At 31.3% G+C, this 19,284-nt stretch overlaps 1 protein-coding gene across 2 annotated transcripts; it reads left to right on the top strand.

The window, feature by feature from the left end:
• The first annotated feature begins 4,398 nt into the window (after positions 1-4,398).
• Positions 4,399-9,275, top strand: LOC132033986 (bidirectional sugar transporter SWEET1-like). 2 transcript variants are annotated; one of them, XM_059424180.1, is made up of 6 exons: positions 4,399-4,588; positions 4,715-4,751; positions 4,949-5,044; positions 6,769-7,048; positions 8,545-8,664; positions 8,933-9,275. In XM_059424180.1, the coding sequence occupies exons 1-6, from the start codon at positions 4,546-4,548 to the stop codon at positions 9,107-9,109; spliced, it is 753 nt and encodes a 250-aa protein (XP_059280163.1). In that variant the 5' UTR covers positions 4,399-4,545; the 3' UTR covers positions 9,110-9,275. The 2 variants fall into 2 exon arrangements, with proteins under 2 accessions (XP_059280163.1, XP_059280164.1); XM_059424181.1 differs by lacking the exon at positions 4,715-4,751 and having other exon boundaries at positions 4,434-4,588.
• The last annotated feature ends 10,009 nt before the right edge of the window (positions 9,276-19,284 follow it).

Below are 19,284 nucleotides of genomic sequence, written 5' to 3' on the forward strand. Positions count from 1 at the left end.
TTCCCTCTAACTTGACTACGGGTCAACTTAAATAGAAAAATCCCCCGCGTAACACTAACGGCACAATTGATCAAGGAGGTTTTAGGATGAATTAAGGGAAGTTCAGTAAAGGCCAAACGGGTCGTTACATGTTGGGTGTGCGAACAAAATCTCACATTGATAGCCAAAAAAATAGGGAAAATACATATAAGGTGTGCAATCTCTTAATGATGTGAGACCTTTGAGAAAAATCGTGCGGACTTGGCCCAAACTGAACAATGTCACATCATATAATTAAGAATATCTTTGAGCTGAATTAGCTCTACAAATAATAGCATTTCTTTTAGAGTTTAAGTTTTGGATTCGTGTATGGGGCTAAAAAGGCTAAGTTCCAAATGCATTTACTCTTTTCTCAAACTGCCTTCAAATTCCAACAGAATTCAGATAGATATTTTTGTTAGGCTTGCAAGATGCAACTCTCAAATTTAATGGAAAAGTGATAACTGATCAATACCATCAGACAAGGGGGGTGGGAGTGGGGACATCAGACATGTCATGTTTGGTTACTCTCCTTGCCATACATTTAGTCGGAAAAAATAATTTTAAAGGTGAAATTTTTTCAAATAATTAAATAGATTCTCTAAGATTTTTTTTTTTTTCATGTTTGGTTCAGTGACACTAATGATACAACAAATGATTTTATGACTAAATTGATAAAATACATAAAATTTAGTGACTTTAATGAGATAAAAATCATTTTACAACTTTGTTGATAGAACGCATAAACCTCAAAGACCACACATCAAAAGGGCAAATGGTGCAAAGCTTTCAGAGAAAATATTCCAAACCTAGCAAACCAATTGTTTGTTTGTTCCACTACTTGAAATTTCTGTCTAAATATTTGCTTAAGGTTAGAGTACAACACTTTATATCTCAGTCACCAAAATCCGTTAATTCTCTCTTTCATATTAACATTTTCAATGATTCTTCGAAAACATTATGAATATTTCCAACTGGCAGCTTGTCGTTGTTGGGGAAAATAGATATTTGGTAATATTATCATTCTATATGTATGTTTGGATTTATTCATGAATTGGATTAGGAAAATTGTAACTATAGGAATTGGATATTTTGATTGGTAACTACAATGAAATATGACGAAGAAAATACAAAGAGTAGGAGGACGCACTTTTCATGGATATATTGATGTTACTTTAAGTAGAATAGGACCACCACTAGGGTCCCCATTTTCAGTAGGCTGCAACATTACTACTATATATTTTTAAAAGTTATCTGAGAGTATTACTAATAGAAATGGGGGAAAATCTTGTTCCCAACAATTTTAAAAGCGATTGATTCCGATTGCATTAATTTCAAAGGAATTAAGAAGAAATAATGGAGATTTTTTCCCGTTAAACTTAATTTTGTTAAAATGTTGTTCATATTTTACACTAGCAACTTTGCTTTGATTTTTCGGTACATTCACGTAGTAATTGAAGGGTTTTCTTCTCCCTTTTTTTTTTAAAACCATTTGAAGGGTTTTCTTTGAAAAGAAAGAAGCTAATCAATTATCGTCTTGTATGATACACTAAGCTCTAAAGCTTGATAAAATGGACCTTGGACCTGATTCACACCCCCAAAAACTAGTTCAAAGGGAGGAGGGATTGCCCAAATCATGTTAGGTTCTCGTCCTTCGCTGATGTGAGATTCATTCCATTCATTAAAGCTATTACGGGCCTGTTTGGAAGCCACCCAGGTAATTGGAATTGGGTGTAATTACACAGTTTGGCTTGTTTGATTGATCAAGTAATTACACAGTTAGGTGGGAATTGGGTGTAATTGACAGGGTGTAATTACACTCTCCAATTCTCAAGGGGGGGCAGGAATTGGGTGTAATTACACCCTGTAATTACAGGGTTTTAGTTTGTTTATTTTTTTACTTTAATTTATTTTTATTTTTAATTTATTTTATTTCTATTATTTTAATTTTTTTGATTTTTAATATTTTTTTATTTCTATTATTTTAATTTCTTTTTATTTTTACTTTTTTATTATTTTTATTTTTTAAAATGTATTTTTATTTTTATATTATTTATTTTTCATTTTCTTTCTTTTCGTTCTCAACCTTACTTCTTGTGATTAAAAGTAATTGCTTTCGTGTTTTTTTATTTTATTCATTTAGCATAACCGTGTTATTATTCTAATATTTGAAACTACACCTCTTAATATTGGAAAGAATGAGTTATTAACAAACTTGACATATAACGGGTGACGTTATTAAAGTAGAATTTCATTGTGAATGAGATTATAGACTTATATTTTTCCTTTCTTTTGAATTATTTACTTAAGTTACGTTGGAACTTACTTATGTAATGTTGGAATTTGACATAAGAGTATTATGTTGAACTTTTTCTTTTGGATTTTGAATTTAGGTTATATCTTCAATTTTAAGTTATTTGCTTTCACATTGCATCTTGTTTATTTTTCACTTACATTTGATGGATTTTTTGTGTCAAACATTTGAATAATGTTATGACATTATATTTATTAATATTATTTTTTTGCCAAACATCCAATCCATGACGTTCTCACAAAAAAAGTCTTCTTTTAAGTTTTATAATTAATTAAAATTAAATATTAATTTGAAAAATATATATCAATTATTTTTGTTACAATATTAGTTACAAATATATGATTATTAATTAATATATTTTCAAGAAACAATGTGTTATTAGATAACTAATTTAATATCATTTATAAAGGAAATATTTTTTAAATATTAATTTTAATTTTTTTATAATTAAATTTTATTTTTAACTTAAACGACATTTGTAATTACACTTGTGCAACCAAATAAAGACGCTTGCAATTACACTGTAATTACGTTACGTTATAAACAAATAGTCGTTATCATTACACTACTGTGTAATTACTAGGCTGTGTAATTACTACCCTAGTAATTACACCAATTCCAATTACCAGGTGGCTTTCCAAACAGGCCCTACAAATTTTAGTCGGCCAAAATATAAACTCGCTGGTGACACAATCAACAAGTTCTCTAATTAGTTATGTGATTTGATCCATTGAGCATCCAATTTGAACTGCATTTTCTCCATTACAATAATTGTGAAATGACATCTTAACTAATTTTTTTTGGATAGTTCATTTGTATACGTAAAAAAAAAAAATATATTGCCAAATAGGGGTTTACAAAGCAAATTGACAAACCGCACCAAACCTATAATCCGAACCAATCCGAAAAAAAACCCGACTAGTGGTTTGGTTTGACTTGGTTTGATTTTGAAAAGAAAAACCCGAACACTATTGGTTTGGTTTGGTTTTAACTAAAAACAATCAAACCGAATCAAACCAACCCGACATTACATTTATAAACTTTCAAACATATTTTATACATAAAAATATTTATTTATAATGTAATTTATAAATGTTTCTTTGACTTTTTCATCGTTTTTTTTTTTATCTTTTAACATATTATTTCAAGCTTGAAATTAGAATTTTGAATGGTCCAATAAATTTTATAGCCCAATGATAGTAGTAAATGAAATAAAACTCAACAAAAATCAAATCAATACTAATGTGTCGACAAAAGTAATTCATATCTAACACCTAATGACAATAATGTTGATATCTATTCTTTAGTTTTATATTAGTTTAGAAAGTGAAAATACATAACTTTTTTTTTTAATATCTAGTCATGTAATTAATACTTATTAGCCGTACTTATTTTAGCATGACTTAATACTTTTAGATTATGATCATTTTATTTTTTGTAATTTCATTAATTTTTTTCGTTGAATATTTTAGTACAATTTCATTTCTCATCTCACGTTTTTGTGTTATTTTCTTAATAAATATCTTAATTAGGCATTAAATGTCTTACTAGGACTAAAGAAATATTTGAAGTACAAGTTATATGTTTTGTATGAAGACTTTACCAGAAAAAACCCAAAAAACCCGAGCAACCCGAAAAAATCGAGAAAATCCGAGAGTGAAAAACCCGACTTTTATTGATTTGGTTTGGTTTATAGATTTAAAAACCTGATGCAATTGATTTGGTTTGGTCTTTAAAAAAGCCGAACCAACTCGGTCCATGTATACCCTATTGCCCAACCGTCTTATTAGGAGCAAATATTGGACTTTTAGGTGTGACTTCCAGCATTTCATGAATCTACTTGAGCTTCAATCATGGTTGTATATATCCAATTTGTGTGCGTAAAAATATAGAACAAAAGAATAAAGGATTTGGTGAAAAATTGAAGGAAGTATGGAGAGAAGAAGAGAGAGCACTAGATTACCTAAAAAGAGAAGGATAAGGACCTCATCTCATACTAGTACTACTACCAATACAACACGTATGGAGCTAGAAAGCAAAAAAGATTGTTTCTTTTAGCCAACCTGTTTGTTTTATGGCGCTATTTATACACATAATATATCTCCTCCCCATATTATTTCCTACAAACAGCACCGTTTTGCTTCTCTGCACAATATCTCCTTTTTGCCTTTTCTTTTCCAACTTTCTTGAAGAAATTAACTAAAACCTCTGCTATGGCAATCATCAAAATTCTCCACACTTTGTTTGGGATTTTTGGTACTACTTCTCAGTTCTATTCACTAGTGGCCCTTCCATTTTTAATTCCTTTTCGTTTTCTTGGATTTTCATTATACTTTCTTTTTTCATGACTTCTTCTATTCTTCTTACTGTTTCTTGATATAGGCAATATTACTGGCTTGTTTCTCTTCTTGGCTCCAATGTAAGCCTTCTTGAATTTTTCTTTCAATTTTTTAAATGAAATGTGTTTCCTGAAAAATGTTGGTGGGCTGAATTACTTGATATTGTGTTGGTAGTAAATTACCTAGTAATCGTAAAATAGTCGAGGTGCATACAGAATGCCCGAACACTATTGACCAAAAACATTTCATTAACATTTTTTTCTTCTTGTTGGTATAGGATTACATTCAAGAGGGTCATTATGAATAGGTCAACCGAGCAATTCTCAGGCATACCATATGTAATGACTCTGCTCAACTGCTTGCTCTCTACTTGGTAAATTTCTTGAATTAAACTAACACATATATATATGTGCTTTAATTTTGTTTCAGTTTTCTTCTAGTAGTTCTTTTCTTTTAGGAAATTTGACTTACTTTGACCTTCTATTCTAGTCTCATCTTTTAATTTGCTCCCTCTTCCTCGTACTTGTAAGTCCCTTTTATTGAAACAAATTTCCCCTGTTGAACAGTCAAAAGCAGAATTCTAGATAAGGTGTGGGTATTAAATTGGTGAAGTACTATAGTATGGATATGCTTTACATAAAAAAAGAATTAAGACACATCGGTTAAAAAGATAAAGAAAAATGCGTTTCACCTTAAGGGTGTGTTTGGTGCGAAGGAAAGTGTTTCCATAAAAGAAATTATATCCGTACCGATTTGACTCAGAAACAGGGGCGGATCCACTCTTCACCATGGGAGTACCCCTCAATTAATAAATTTTTTATATACCTATGTTGTAATTTATTTAAATTAGGTTAAATATTTGATCCCGCTAGCTCCGACCGTAAATTAGGGGATAAAAAAGTCTGCCTAGATAGACTGAATGTTTGAATCTATCTTGAATATTTTCCGACTCCCATTTTCCTTTGCGCTTTTTACTTTTTTTGTACCAGTAATTCCCTTTTCCCTCCCAATTTTCTATTTATCTTTTTATTACTTATATTGATTTTCCTCTTTTCTATTATTTTCTCTATAATCTCAAGCGAGAACACACAAATAGAAACTTCAAAAACCCTTAAATTAAATATTTCTCTTAATCTCAAATCTGTGAGTATTTAAATCGAAAAACTTGGCTCTCAATGAAAATTTTGGATTGAGATCAAAATTCAATTTTTTGTTTTTATAATTTCTTTTGTTTATTACTCCCTCCGTCCATGTTTACTTATCTATATTTGACTTGAGACACTCTTAATAAGTAATAAATAAAATGAGAAATGAATTGGAGTACTTAATAATAAGGGTAAAATAGGTATAAAAGGGTAAATTATGTCTTGGTTTTCCAAACTATATAACTTACAAGTAAAAGTGGACATATATTTTTAGTATAATAGACAAATAAAAATGGACGGAGGGAGTGTATTATAAAAATTTATGCTATTCTGTAATTGTTATGTTCAATTTAAATCACTTTACTACTTAAATTGTGATGGAAATTTCGTAAGCACTGCTTAGAAAAAACATGAAATTTATGATTTATTTTTGAGAACTTTGAAGTTTATCTAATTCTACATTTACTTATGGGGAGTATTTACCTATTGAAGAGTTTTCCTATTATTTTTCTTATTTTGATTGGTGTAATTCCCTTATTGAAGATATTATTTTACTTGTGCAAATTCATTTTTTAATATACAAAAGAGATGCAAGTCCCTTGGTGAAAATGTTGATTTTACTTCTGTTGTTAATGGGTGTTAATAAGTGTGATTCCTTGTTTAAGATGTTAATTATGTTCGTTTCCTGATTTTTGAGATGTAATTTTCATATTTGCAAATAAAAAAAGTCTATTAAGTTGACCCGAATAAACTAAAAAAAGATGAACCCGACCCAAATATATGTTCCTAACAAGATGTATATTGAAGAAATTGTGGCACCCGTCACCTTCAAATCCTAGATCTGCCTCTGCTGATTCATACCAACATTATGCTCCTGAAATTTCTAATTATATGATGGTTGTGTAAAATTTGTGATTAATTAAATCTTTGATGGATTATATCATTATAACAGGTATGGTCTGCCATTTGTGTCACCAAACAATATATTGGTATCAATTATCAATGGCACAGGTGCAGGACTTGAGGCATTTTATGTGTTGGTATTCCTCATATTTGCACCCAAGAAGGAAAAGGCAAAAATCTCTGGACTTCTGTTTTTTGTCCTTTCCATATTCTCAACTGTGGCATTAGTCTCAATGTTTGCCCTCCATGGCAATAAAAGGAAGGTCTTTTGTGGCTTTGCTGCTGCAATTTTCTCCATCATTATGTATGGTTCTCCTTTGTCAATTATGGTATGTATCTTTATCTTACTCCTCGTGACATTTAGTGAGATTCTTGAGATCCCTTTATCCTTAAATTAAATATTTTGGTTTGAGTTCGAGAATATGGAGAACCTTTTGGAGTGTGTCACCCCGTTAGTGGGCTTAATCTGCACAAATCATAAATTTACATATTTAGAGAGAATATTTACGAAACGTTACGATATTTTTTTATTTACAAAACATAATATTACAATACCTATACACATACACATTCTACCCAAAAAAAACCCATTCCAATACCCAATTCTAACAACCGCTAATGGTCTTCCCGCCGGCGAGGGTTCCGTCCATCCTCCGGCGGTGGAATCTACCGGAGCTTTGGCAGAGAACCGGCCAGATCTGGTGGCGAAGGGGAGATGAAAAACGAGAGAGTGTTGTTGAGACCTGGAGCCAAGAACATTGAAAAAGAATGCCAGAAAGAGTGAAAGCCGGCTGGTTTTGATAGGTTTTGGTTTCTTTGGCATTGTGTAGCTGTGAGCAAAGCAATTTCAGTGCTGCCAGATTGTAGTCCATCTTCTTCCCACCACCATCAAATGGAAAAATCCATCTTCTTCCCACCACCATCAAATGGAAAAATTCTGTGCCAGATCTTCTTCTTCGTTGCTCCGGCCAAACCACTGTTCCCTTCGTCTTCTTCATTGCTCCGGCCAGATCTGACTATTTTCCGGTGAGCATGAAAAATATGTGTGAATCGTGTATGAAAGTTGTATGAATATACGTACTGTATTCATACACTAATCATACACTCTGCAGAGAAAAAATAAAATTTTCTGGACTCAATATACTTGACTTCATACAGTATTCATACACTATCAAGTTTTGTAATTATTCTTTATGTTTTGTAAATAAGAAAAACTATCGTCACGTTTCGTAAATATTTCTCCTTAATATGTATATATACGTAGTTTTCCCTTAGTTGAACTAATAAGTTCCGATAGTAATAACGTCTTTGGCCACTTTTCGACTCCATCTTTGAAAAATAGCCATTGTTATGGAGTTTTAAATTTTACAAGTGAAAATTTCATGAAAAATGTGTTTCACCGGTGAAATTTGAAACTCCGTGACAGTGATTATTTTTTAATTATATGGATTCAAAATAAAAATGGCTATTTTGTGAATTTTATCCTAAATTTCAGAACTTCCTTGCTTTTAACCAAGATCTTGAGTTCACAAAAACCTCTTGATACGGAGCACATATCTTTCTAATGGACTTACCTGGCGCGAATCAGATTAGTCGGCCTAGTAGGTTTTGCATATCAAATGCCTGCGGAAAAAATTATAAAAAATTAATGGAAAACAATATTTATCTTGAACAGCTGTGCTATTTAAAAGAATAGACTAATCATTGTCCTAAATCATTCCAAGCTACTTTTGTTGACAGCTCTTATCTTTTTTGGTTGGTTAAATAACTTGTCAAGTATATTTCATGGAATTTGTTGTTATTGATCTATTTCCTTTTTTGGCAGAGGCTAGTGATCAAGACTAAAAGCGTGGAGTACATGCCTTTCTTCTTGTCCTTGTTTGTCTTTCTATGTGGTACCTCATGGTTTGTCTATGGATTGCTTGGAAAGGACCCATTCATTGCAGTAAGCACAATAATCTTACATTTATTTACAAAAAAATAATTAATGGCATGGTAAATTGAATTTTTTTTTTTTTTACTCGTACTCGGTGTGTACATCCAACACCTATGTCGGGTATATAAAGTTTTATCAGTTATCCGTGATTAAGTGACACATATTCCTACTTTTAATTTATACAATTCTTAAGGTTAAATTGTTTGATATGTCGTAAATACTGAGCTCGAATAAGTATTTACTGGAGTAAATGTCACTACTCGACAAATTTTCGCAGGTACCAAATGGTGTAGGAGGCTTGCTAGGAACAGCACAACTGATATTGTATGCAATTTATAGAGGCAACAAAGGAAAAGGCAAGAAAGCTGAGGAAAATGGAAAGGCAGATATGGAATTAGGGAAACCCCAAGAGAAGGAAGTACCTAACACCCAAAATGGTGATGCAAAAGCATGATTATTATGGGATTATTTAATCAAAAATATGTAGCTAAACTTTATGCTCATTTTTTCCTAATTGGAAGGAGTAATCCTCAAAAAATTAAGTGTACTTGTAATAACCTAGACATAATTACTATTTCCCCTGTGAAAGTTCTTTAAGAAATGAAAGTCTTTCCCAATAATTTCATTTTTGTATTTCAGATATATTTATGGTCTCTTCTAACAAGGAAAAAAAATACAAATTTCATCACTTTTTGATAAAAAAGAAAACTAATGATCATAAGTTTTAACAATATTTGCACATCACATTTTTTTATCCACAACGTTTTGTCGTTGCACTTATGGAAAAGCTTAAAAATGGCAGGTCGTTTCAAGTGGCAACCGATACCAACTTCTAAAGTTTCACAAATAGAAAGAAAACTAGCAATATATGTCCGTGCACCGAACATGTTTATTCACTTTAATTAGCTAGTCTTTAAGGTTTGTATTTTGTAAATAACTTTTAAAAACATTCTAATTGTTATTATATATAGCAACATATACAAAATGTATTTTATGTACCATCACTTTAGTTATAATTAAAAAATGGAGTTTAAAAATTAAAAACATATGATGGAATTAAGTCTTTGAGATGGAAAGAGTCAGATTTTTTTCTCATTATCATGACAATGAAAGTTATTCATCAATGTGAAAAAGAAAATTAGTAAGAATATGAGGGAAAATTAATATTTTGATTCTAGATTTTTTGTTTTAAATTATTTAATATCTTATATGTATATCGACAGGTTGATAGACATCTTAATTAATTAACTGTTCAGATCCAAACATAAGAACCACTGTTGTATATATTTGATTTTTTTAAAAGCAAAACTAATAAAATATTTTTGTTAAATTAATTAAAAAATATGTTAATAAGGGGTAAATTAGTTACATTATAATTTTTTATATTAACAATTATAGATAAAAGGGAATTGTTACAAAAGAAATCAAAATTAGAAAGATATATGTTATATGGTAAATCACCTTTGATTCCGAAATGAAAATATAAAGTAATACATTTTATAAATGTAAAAGAACAATAACCAGAGAATGCAAAGGAGAGTAAAATAAGTAAAGTAGTGACAAAGAAGGAAAACAGGGATAAAAGTCACTCCCTCCCTTCACTTTTACTTGTCCACGTTAACATATCAAGAGAAAGAAATTTTTCTTCTTCTTATTTTACCCTTCACATTAATTATTCATTTTCAAATCATTTTCTAAGGCTATTGAGACTATATACTAAAAATATGGATATTGTGATAAAATATATACTTCATTTTATTAATTCTTAAAGAACGTAAAAAGTCAAAAGTGCACAAGTAAAAATGCACGGAGGGAATAAATATGTGTAGGAGAATTAAAATTGAAGTGCATACGTGTATACATGAGAAGAGAATAAATACTCAGTATTATGACATATGTCCAAGTGGGATAAAAAAGTAGTTAGTTAAAATGTACAATTTATATAACTTTTGGTACAAATTTACAATGCTATTGTTCGTCCTCTCTTCACATTTAAAGTATTGACAAAGAAGGAAAACGGGAATAAAAGTCACTCCCTCCGTTCACTTTTACTTGTCAACTTTAACATATCAAGAGAAAAAAAATTCTTCTTATTATTAATTTTACCTTTCACATTAATTACTCATTTTCAAATCATTTTACAAGGCTATTGAAACTTACACTAATAAATATGAATATTATGGTAAAATCTATACTCCCTTCGTCCCATATTACTTGCCACTTTCCCTTTTGCACGCCCCTTAAGAAATCATAAATAAAAGATATAATTTACTATCTTACCCCTATCTCTCTCCAATAAATATATTCTAATCAAAATTGACTATTTTCAAGAACATTTATTACTAAGGGAAGATGGGACAGATTTAATTAATTTTATTTTGATTTTGTTAATGAACAAGTAATTTAGCCAAGTAATATGGGACGGAGAGGGTAAGATGGGAAAGATTTTAATTAATTTTATTTTGATTTTGTAAATGAGCAAGTAATTTGGACATATATTTTTAGTAATGTGGCCAAGTAATATGGTACGGAGGGAGTACTTCATTTATTAATTCTTAAAGAACGTGAAAAGTCAAAAGTGCACGGAAGAAATAAATATGTGTCAGAAAATTAAAATTAAAGTGCATACGTGTATGCATGAGAAGAGAATAAATATTCAGTACTATGACATATGTCCACGTGGGATAAAAAAGTAGTTTATTAATGTGGCCAAGTAATATGAGACGGAGGGAGTACTTCATTTATTAATTCTAAAGAACGTGAAAAATCAAAAGTGAAAAAGTAAAAGTGCACGGAGGAAATAAATGTGTCGGAGAATTAAAATTGAAGTGCATACATGTATACATGAGAAGAGAATAAATATTCAGTAGCCAAATAATATGGGACGGAGACGGTAAAGTTGGAAAGATTTAATTAATTTTATCTTGATTTTGTAGATGAACAAGTAATTTAGACATATATTTTTAGTAATGTGGCCAAGTAATATGGGACGGAGGGAGTACTTCATTGATTAATTCTTAAAGAACGTGAAAAATCAAAAGTGGACAACTAAAAGTTTGCGGAGGAAATAAATGTGTCAGAGAATTAAAATTAAAGTTCATACACGTATACATAAGAAGAGAATAAATATTCAGTACTATGACATATGTCCACGTGAGATAAAAAAATAATTGGTTAAAGTGTATAATTTATATAGCTTTTGGTACAAGTATTCATTGCTATGTTAGTCTCTCTTGGACACTTATATATAATAGAAATATTAAAGAAAAAGAAACACCAAATAGTCACCGTTCTGTAAACGAATCGTCCTTGTACATATACTTGACATATGTATGAATTATAAAATAGGTTCTACCGTTCTAGTAGAGATATATACGTATAATAAAACAAAATAAAAAAGAAAGGAGAACAAATATAAAGTTGGGGACCGTATCTATCCAAACATAATTCCATCCATTATGATTTATGTTGCTGCGTCTAAGTTGGCAAAAAATTTATAGAAGAGCAAAAACTTTTGAACTTTAAATTTTAAATATGTTGAATTTTATGGCTATAAAAATATGTTACCGAGAGTTCTAAAAAATAAAATAAGATTTAAAATATTTTATATATATTAAACAAGTACTAGTATTATTTACATATAAATTAATACTAAAATACGTACCACAGTGTGATTTTGTGGTATCCAATCCACATATTATGTATTTCTTCAATTGTTCGTTTCCCATAAAGGATAATTGAAAACTAAAACCCAAGATAAGTTTAAATGATGCATGTATCCAAACAGTATGATTTTGCTACGCACAACATTCCAAATAGTATGTGCACAACTGGATATATTCTTGGAACTGTAAACCCTTTTCTGTCTCGGAATTTTCCTCCAAATTATGGTGTTAAAAGATCACATGACTTTGTGACGAGTGAAACGTTGTCCGATTTCCTTTCCTCCACACCAAACAAGTAATGCCGTGATTATCTGACGCACTGGAACTGATTCAAAAATATTGTACCATGCATACCACAGATCTTGGAATCTGAGCTTTAGGTACAACATTATTATTACAATAAAAATAAGTTTGTAAAATGTCTCCTTGGCTTTCAAGAATGACAGTAACTCACTTGTAAGTTCAATTTGGTAATTTAAAAAAGATACTACTTTCCCTAGCGCATCATTTTGTTGTTGTTGTTACTGTTTTTATCATTTCCGTATCCCCTCCTTCAAATTGCTGTGGAATGTTTTATTTGAGCCGAGAGTCTATCGAGAACAACCTCTCTATCTCTATGAGGTAAGGGTACGGTAGACAGGTATGTGTACACTCTACCCTCCCCAAATCCCACTCGTGAGATCATATGTTGTGGTCCGTTTCCTACTTGGAAAACAGCTTGGAGCACACCCGATTTAGATCCTTGCTTCGTCCACCCCCACAAACATAACACCTTTTTTTTTTTTTTCAAGTAAGAGCGGCTGAGAGGATGGCTAGCAAGCCAGAATCAGTTTAGACATCTTATTAACGCTTCATATATTACTCTTTCCCTCAGACTGAAGGATGCTAAAAGTGAAAGAGCGTCGTCAACAATGTTAACAAAATTCCTATTTGGTAATAAATGTGGATATTATCATAGACAGACAAACATTTTAATATGCCTAAAGAACACCTGACATCCATGGCATCCTTCCACAGGTTAACCACGGATATAGGCCTCAAAATGCTAATTTAAGTACAAAGTGATCTTTGGATAAAACTTTCACGTCTACGCGCTCACTTAGATCCCCAAGTGTTTCCACTCCTTCCCTTATCTCTAGCTACTTATATTTGCTGCAATACAAAATACCTCTGTAAGGTATAATCTCTAAAAAGAAAATCAATTTCTAGCTTTCCAGGTAGGGTGTAGATTATGGCCCCATATGTTGCTGCCATAATTTCTTTTTTGGATGTCTTTCAATGCTTGTTTTTAATCTGGATTATGCTTTGCAGAATGCCCCTTTGTTGGATATGTTGACAAATCAGCTGCTAATACCACCTCGTAATGATTTTATCCAAGAACAATCAACAAACAGATGTTGTGCAGTCTCCAATATTATCTCACAGTCATTTCTACATCCAATAATTTGATACAATATATTGTTATGGTCTTACGTAAACCACCATCAAGATGGTTGGGCTTGGGCCTTGGGTGCATTTCGATTTTTTCACTTTATTCTATAATACTTGCGTAAAGTCGATTTTTTTTTTTAATCGTGAAAAATATGTTACTAATACTCCCTCTATTCCAATTTATATGACACACTTTCCTTTTTAATCAGTCCAAAAAAGAATGACAATTTTCCTTATTTAGCAACAATTTAACTTTAAACTTTACTCTTTACGCTTTACGAGATGATTTATAACCACGCAAATATCTTTGACTTGTTTTAGACCACAAGATTCAAAAGTCTTCCTTTATTTCTTAAATTCCGGGCCCAATCAAACTACATCACATAAATTGGGACGGAGAAAGTAACTTTTTTGATACTTAAGTAAGTTTGTTTTTCTTTTCATTACAAAAAATAGTTCAATAACTTTAACGCAATAAAGTGAAAGTTGGGTGATCATCATCTATAACATCTAACCTTTAAATTAATATGTACACTATGCTTTAGGAATATTTCTCTTCTGAATATAAAAGCCAAGAAGATTATATTTAGTACTTTTCGTCCGAACTCCAAAGTGATCCACGTTCCATTCTTTAACCATTGATACCGACATTAATGGACTTATACTACGATAGTATTCGCTGCATCTAATTAAGTTGACAAAATGCGTCAAGGTAGGCGTAGAGTTTGTTTATTTTGCATATTTGAAGTTTGAAGAGGACAAAGGCATATGAAACTAATCCTAGAACAAGAGAATACTATAGCCAAAAAAATCTTTCCTTTTTCAGTAAATTCAAAAGAGAATGGCACACGTTTCCCATAAGATTTTAAAGGTACCTTTGATATATTGTGTTACTTTTTTTTTTTTTTTTTTTTTTTTGGTTAAACTCTATATCCGATTATAAATAAAACGAATTATAATTTAGGATTGAGGAAAAAACAAAAAGAGATTTTTTTCTTGGCATACACTGTCATCTTGTTGCTTGCACGTACTCATCAAAGTATGAAATTGTCCAAATTTATACACGTCTCATAGCGGGCGCCGGGCGGGCACATCTGCTATCTAGCTAGATTTGTCCAATGCTCCCTCTATTAAAGTTTATGAGGCAACATTTCCTTCCGGCTCCGTTCCAAAAAGAGTGATAATTTCTTAAGTTTCAAAATATATTAACTAAAATTTATCAATTTACCCTTAGCATGAAACTTTAATGCAGCTAACACAAATGTTGTGAGATATATTTAGGACCCAAATTTCAAAAATCTTATAACTATACAAATGTTATGACTTTTTTATAATCTTATTTGAAAATCTTCCTTTTTATTTTAACTTTGTCTTTTCAAACTTTGTCACAGAAATGCACAAAGATATTACTATCCTAGAGAAGAAAGGTCGGACACTATTGTGGAATATTCTGACTAATAAAGCACCTTTTGGTTTACTAACGTCCGCTAACTTTACGTATTTACTTTAAAAGAGTATCGAATCATTCATGATTGCAAGTGCATACCTGAAAATCTTAACTAACATGACAAATTAGACATGTCTTTTTCCCTGTTTAAGACACCTATGCTATAGGGTGCAACTTGACAAGATTATCATAACAATTAGCTAATCATAAACTCAAGAACAAAATTAGTAGCATCTTAAAATTACATACGTAACAAAACTATGCTTCCTAATTGTGTCAAAGGTAAATTATGAAGGTTACACTTGTCGGCAATAATTATGATCTTTGGCCTTTTCCTTGTAATGAGAGAGCAAATAAAACTATCAACGAGTGTGCATGGTAGGATGAATGTGGTTCCTGTACTCTTAATTATATAAAACTATCATCGAGTGTGCATGGTAGGATGAATGTGATTCCTCTACTCTTAATTATAATGTGATTCCTCTACTCTTAATTATAATGTGATTCCTCTACTCTTAATTATATTTTGGAAATGAAGAAGCTACTAGTTGGGTACGATTCCTCCTTTAATGAGTTCTACATGATACGGATCCGAATTAATCAGGTCAGTTGATTTTGAATACCGAATAGTTATTTTTAATGGATAGCAAATAATAAACTAAACCCCTAATTAAAAACCACGAAAGGTAGATAGGAAGACTAAAACCTACCTAGGTCAAAGGGCATATATACAGGACAGGGCCAATTAGTGTAGAAAAGATCTTATGCTTCCCCACAAATTGAATGCAACAGGAATTATTGGAGTCCCTAAGCTCAAAAGCATTGGATGTCATGGTTGCAAAGATTCATGAAATTGATGAGAATAATACTTGGAACTCTTATCACAACAAATTGCTGCAAATGCTTGTATTTCTATTTTGTGGCCAATTCTTGATTTAGACACCCCATTTGCAGCCAGTGGGATTTAGGTAAGAAACTGAAGAGAGTCCTGTTTATTAGGGCAGTGTAAGTTGTAACCTTCAATGAATGTACTTCCCTTTCTTTCTTCCTTCCTTCCGTTTTTTATTCTTCTTTTCTTTTCGACATGATTTCCAATTACAGTCAAACCTCTCTATAGTGGAATCATTTGTCCGAATATTTTTGACTGTTATAGCGAGATGTTGACATAATATGAAAGTCGATTCCAAAGAAAACTTGACCGTTATAGTTAAATATTATTATAGAGGATGATTGTTATGTTGACGGTATATCGTTATATTGTCATTTATTCGCCTCGTTACCCTGCAGTAATTTCTAATTTAAGATATCAAAATTAAAAGTACTCCCTCTTCAACTTTTCACCTCAATCATATTTAGCAGATCCCAAAACATCCTAATTGAACTTTTAAAAAGAGTCAAAACGACCAAAAACTCAACTCAAAGGAGAGATATATACTTCCCATCGGGAGAAATTCTGATAAACTGTGTTTCCAATATCAGTGATATCTCACCATCTCTTTTAAACTTTTATGAGTGTTTTGTCTTTTTCTTATTTATTAGATTGTGATTTCGGATCATATATGTGGCCATGAATGTGCAATTTTAATGTAACTTATAGATGCGGACTAGTTGTACATTTAAATGTAAGAATTGTCAATAAGGCAATAACTACTTGCGGTGGATTGGGGAGAGATCATAATTTTGAAGTTGAAGAACTTATCCATAAATATTATCCGAGGGAGTAACGGGACACAATTACAATATTTTGTTTTGAAATGTTGTTTCACATTCACAGGCAAGGAAACCATAACGATAACCTATTCATCTCACATTTTAAACACTTATTAAGTTGGTGCATTTTGATGTTTAAACAAAAAGTGGGTAAAAAATTTCTTTATTCTTTTTAAAGAAATCTTAGGAGCACTAATATTAAACGATGGCTCGTGCATAAGGTTCTCCAAATTATATCAATTCCATGACCCTCTTACAATGAATATCATTTTCAAGATGGGGAAAAAGAGAATAAAAGTCAAAGATTAAGGATATGTGTTTCATTTTGTATCATGGTATTTATTGTTGAAAGAGAACTTGTTTGAATGCACGTTATTAATGAGGCGGCTAGGAGGCCCTGAGATGATACATTGCTACATGAATCAAAACTGAATCACGAACTTATTAGTTAAAGAAGGAGAAACGAAGATTTTTTTTATTATACATTGTTGCACTAGTGAAGAGAAAAAGCTCGAACTCAACTCTTTTTGCTCTTTTTTTTATACCTATTAATGTACACAACTAGTTGAGATGGGTGAGTAATCCAAGCCCAATCAGAGTAGTTAGTGTGCCTATTTCGTTCTTCTTTGACAAAATAAATGTTGTAGGAGAGGTTGGAAAGGCGGAACTTCGCTAAAGACGACCATCTATGACTTGTGAACGGTCGCTCAATTCATGGCATGATTGAGACTATCAGTTTCTGGCCAAAATCATCCATAATTTCCAATGACGGAAACAAGTAATATTTAAAAAGACAATCTATTTCAAGAATTCTCTCTAATCAAGTATAGGATTGGTCTTTCACCTGTGATTCTCTTTATAACTGAACGAGACACATTCACATGTAATATCTTAGTGGTGTTTCAAGCATCAGTCTTTTAAGACACAAACAAACTACAAAAGTACTATAGTGGTATCAGTTCAGATCGATAAAAAACTATGTAAACTGCGAGTTTGTAGCTCGGTGATTGACTTGGAGTTAACCAGAGAAAAAAGGGCCAAAAAGGATAGTTAAGGTGATTAACTTTAAATATCTACCTATTGACTTCATTGTCGATTTCTACCTTGGTGCATCATTCTCGACTTCCATTTAGTTGCTGTCCTTCTTGCTCTCCAACCACACATACAAGAACACACTTTATGATGTTAATTTTGGGGAAAAATTAATCCAAATGAGCATGGATGTTGTGTGTACTCTCTTCCTTCTGCTTATTATAAAAATGAGAACTTCAGTGACATTTTCAGCAAGCTAATATCAGCACATGTTGTTGTATGACTATTTTCTAGTCCTTACTCTACCATAGACATTGTTTCAGTTGATGCACCAATGAAGTTCTTATTGTCTTTAACATGGTCAAGTCATTTTTTTGCTTGACGTTTTTCTTTAACATGTCAATTAGTTGGCATTAACAAATAAATCATGAACTGAAAAAAATACCGCGTTCGTCTATTAGATAATGTTTCTATAGATGCCTAACACGACTCACGAATTTGAATCATAACACTTACCTCTAACAAAAACTTATATCATTAAACTCGGATGCCTAATGACTATTACGCAAAGTTGAAAGTGAGAAAAATTAAACAACATAAGCACCACATAAAAAGGAAATATAAAATGATTAACTTGCAATCTCGCTCTAAAATAGACCAAGAAAATGGTAGGATCATTTAATGGAAGGAATTAGGAAAGCTAGATTTGGTATAAAATCCCGTGTAAAACAATACAATAATAACTTGGACGGATTATCTCGTATAACCGAAGTAATGTGGTGATTGGTCGGCTGATTAAACAAAATAGTCTTCCCATAACTAATGTATATCGTTTGATTTGGCGGTGTTATACCGTATTAAATTATGCAAAAAAACTCTATCTTATTTTATAAAGCATATAATATGGAGTAAAAATACATATATTAGCAATAATATGACCAAAAATATGCCCTATAATATAAGGGGTCTGGTATTGTTATATACTACTTTATAGGAAACTATGTAAAAAGAGAATAACTATCCAGATTGGTGTTTCTTGCTTTCAGAAAGGTTTTTTGCTGCCAAATTCACGCCTAGATCGCTCTCCGAAAAGAGTATATTTCATGGATATATAATGCATTTTTCAGTTCGTCGCATTTTCTCATTACTATCTTTGCGCCAGCTCTATTGCACAACTGACTTGCTACAACATCCAATTATAATTTAATCATCAATGAACTCTACAACTTTCCTCATCTGTAAAGCACATTTTTTTAGGGAAATATAACAATTATATTGTTAATTTTTTTTTAATGTACCATCAGATCAATGAAGTTTAAATCATATAACGATTCGTACTAATGT

This window comes from Lycium ferocissimum, chromosome 10 (genome assembly GCF_029784015.1).
Source record: "Lycium ferocissimum isolate CSIRO_LF1 chromosome 10, AGI_CSIRO_Lferr_CH_V1, whole genome shotgun sequence".
Taxonomy (NCBI): Eukaryota; Viridiplantae; Streptophyta; class Magnoliopsida; order Solanales; family Solanaceae; genus Lycium; species Lycium ferocissimum.

Bases quoted from the DNA above. Each gene is read 5' to 3' on its own strand.
- LOC132033986 (XM_059424180.1), top strand. From the start codon at position 4,546: ATGGCAATCATCAAAATTCTCCACACTTTGTTTGGGATTTTTG. The intron at 4,752-4,948 runs GTAAGCCTTCTT...TTGTTGGTATAG, and splicing joins TTTCTCTTCTTGGCTCCAAT to GATTACATTCAAGAGGGTCA. The intron at 7,049-8,544 runs GTATGTATCTTT...CTTTTTTGGCAG, and splicing joins GTTCTCCTTTGTCAATTATG to AGGCTAGTGATCAAGACTAA.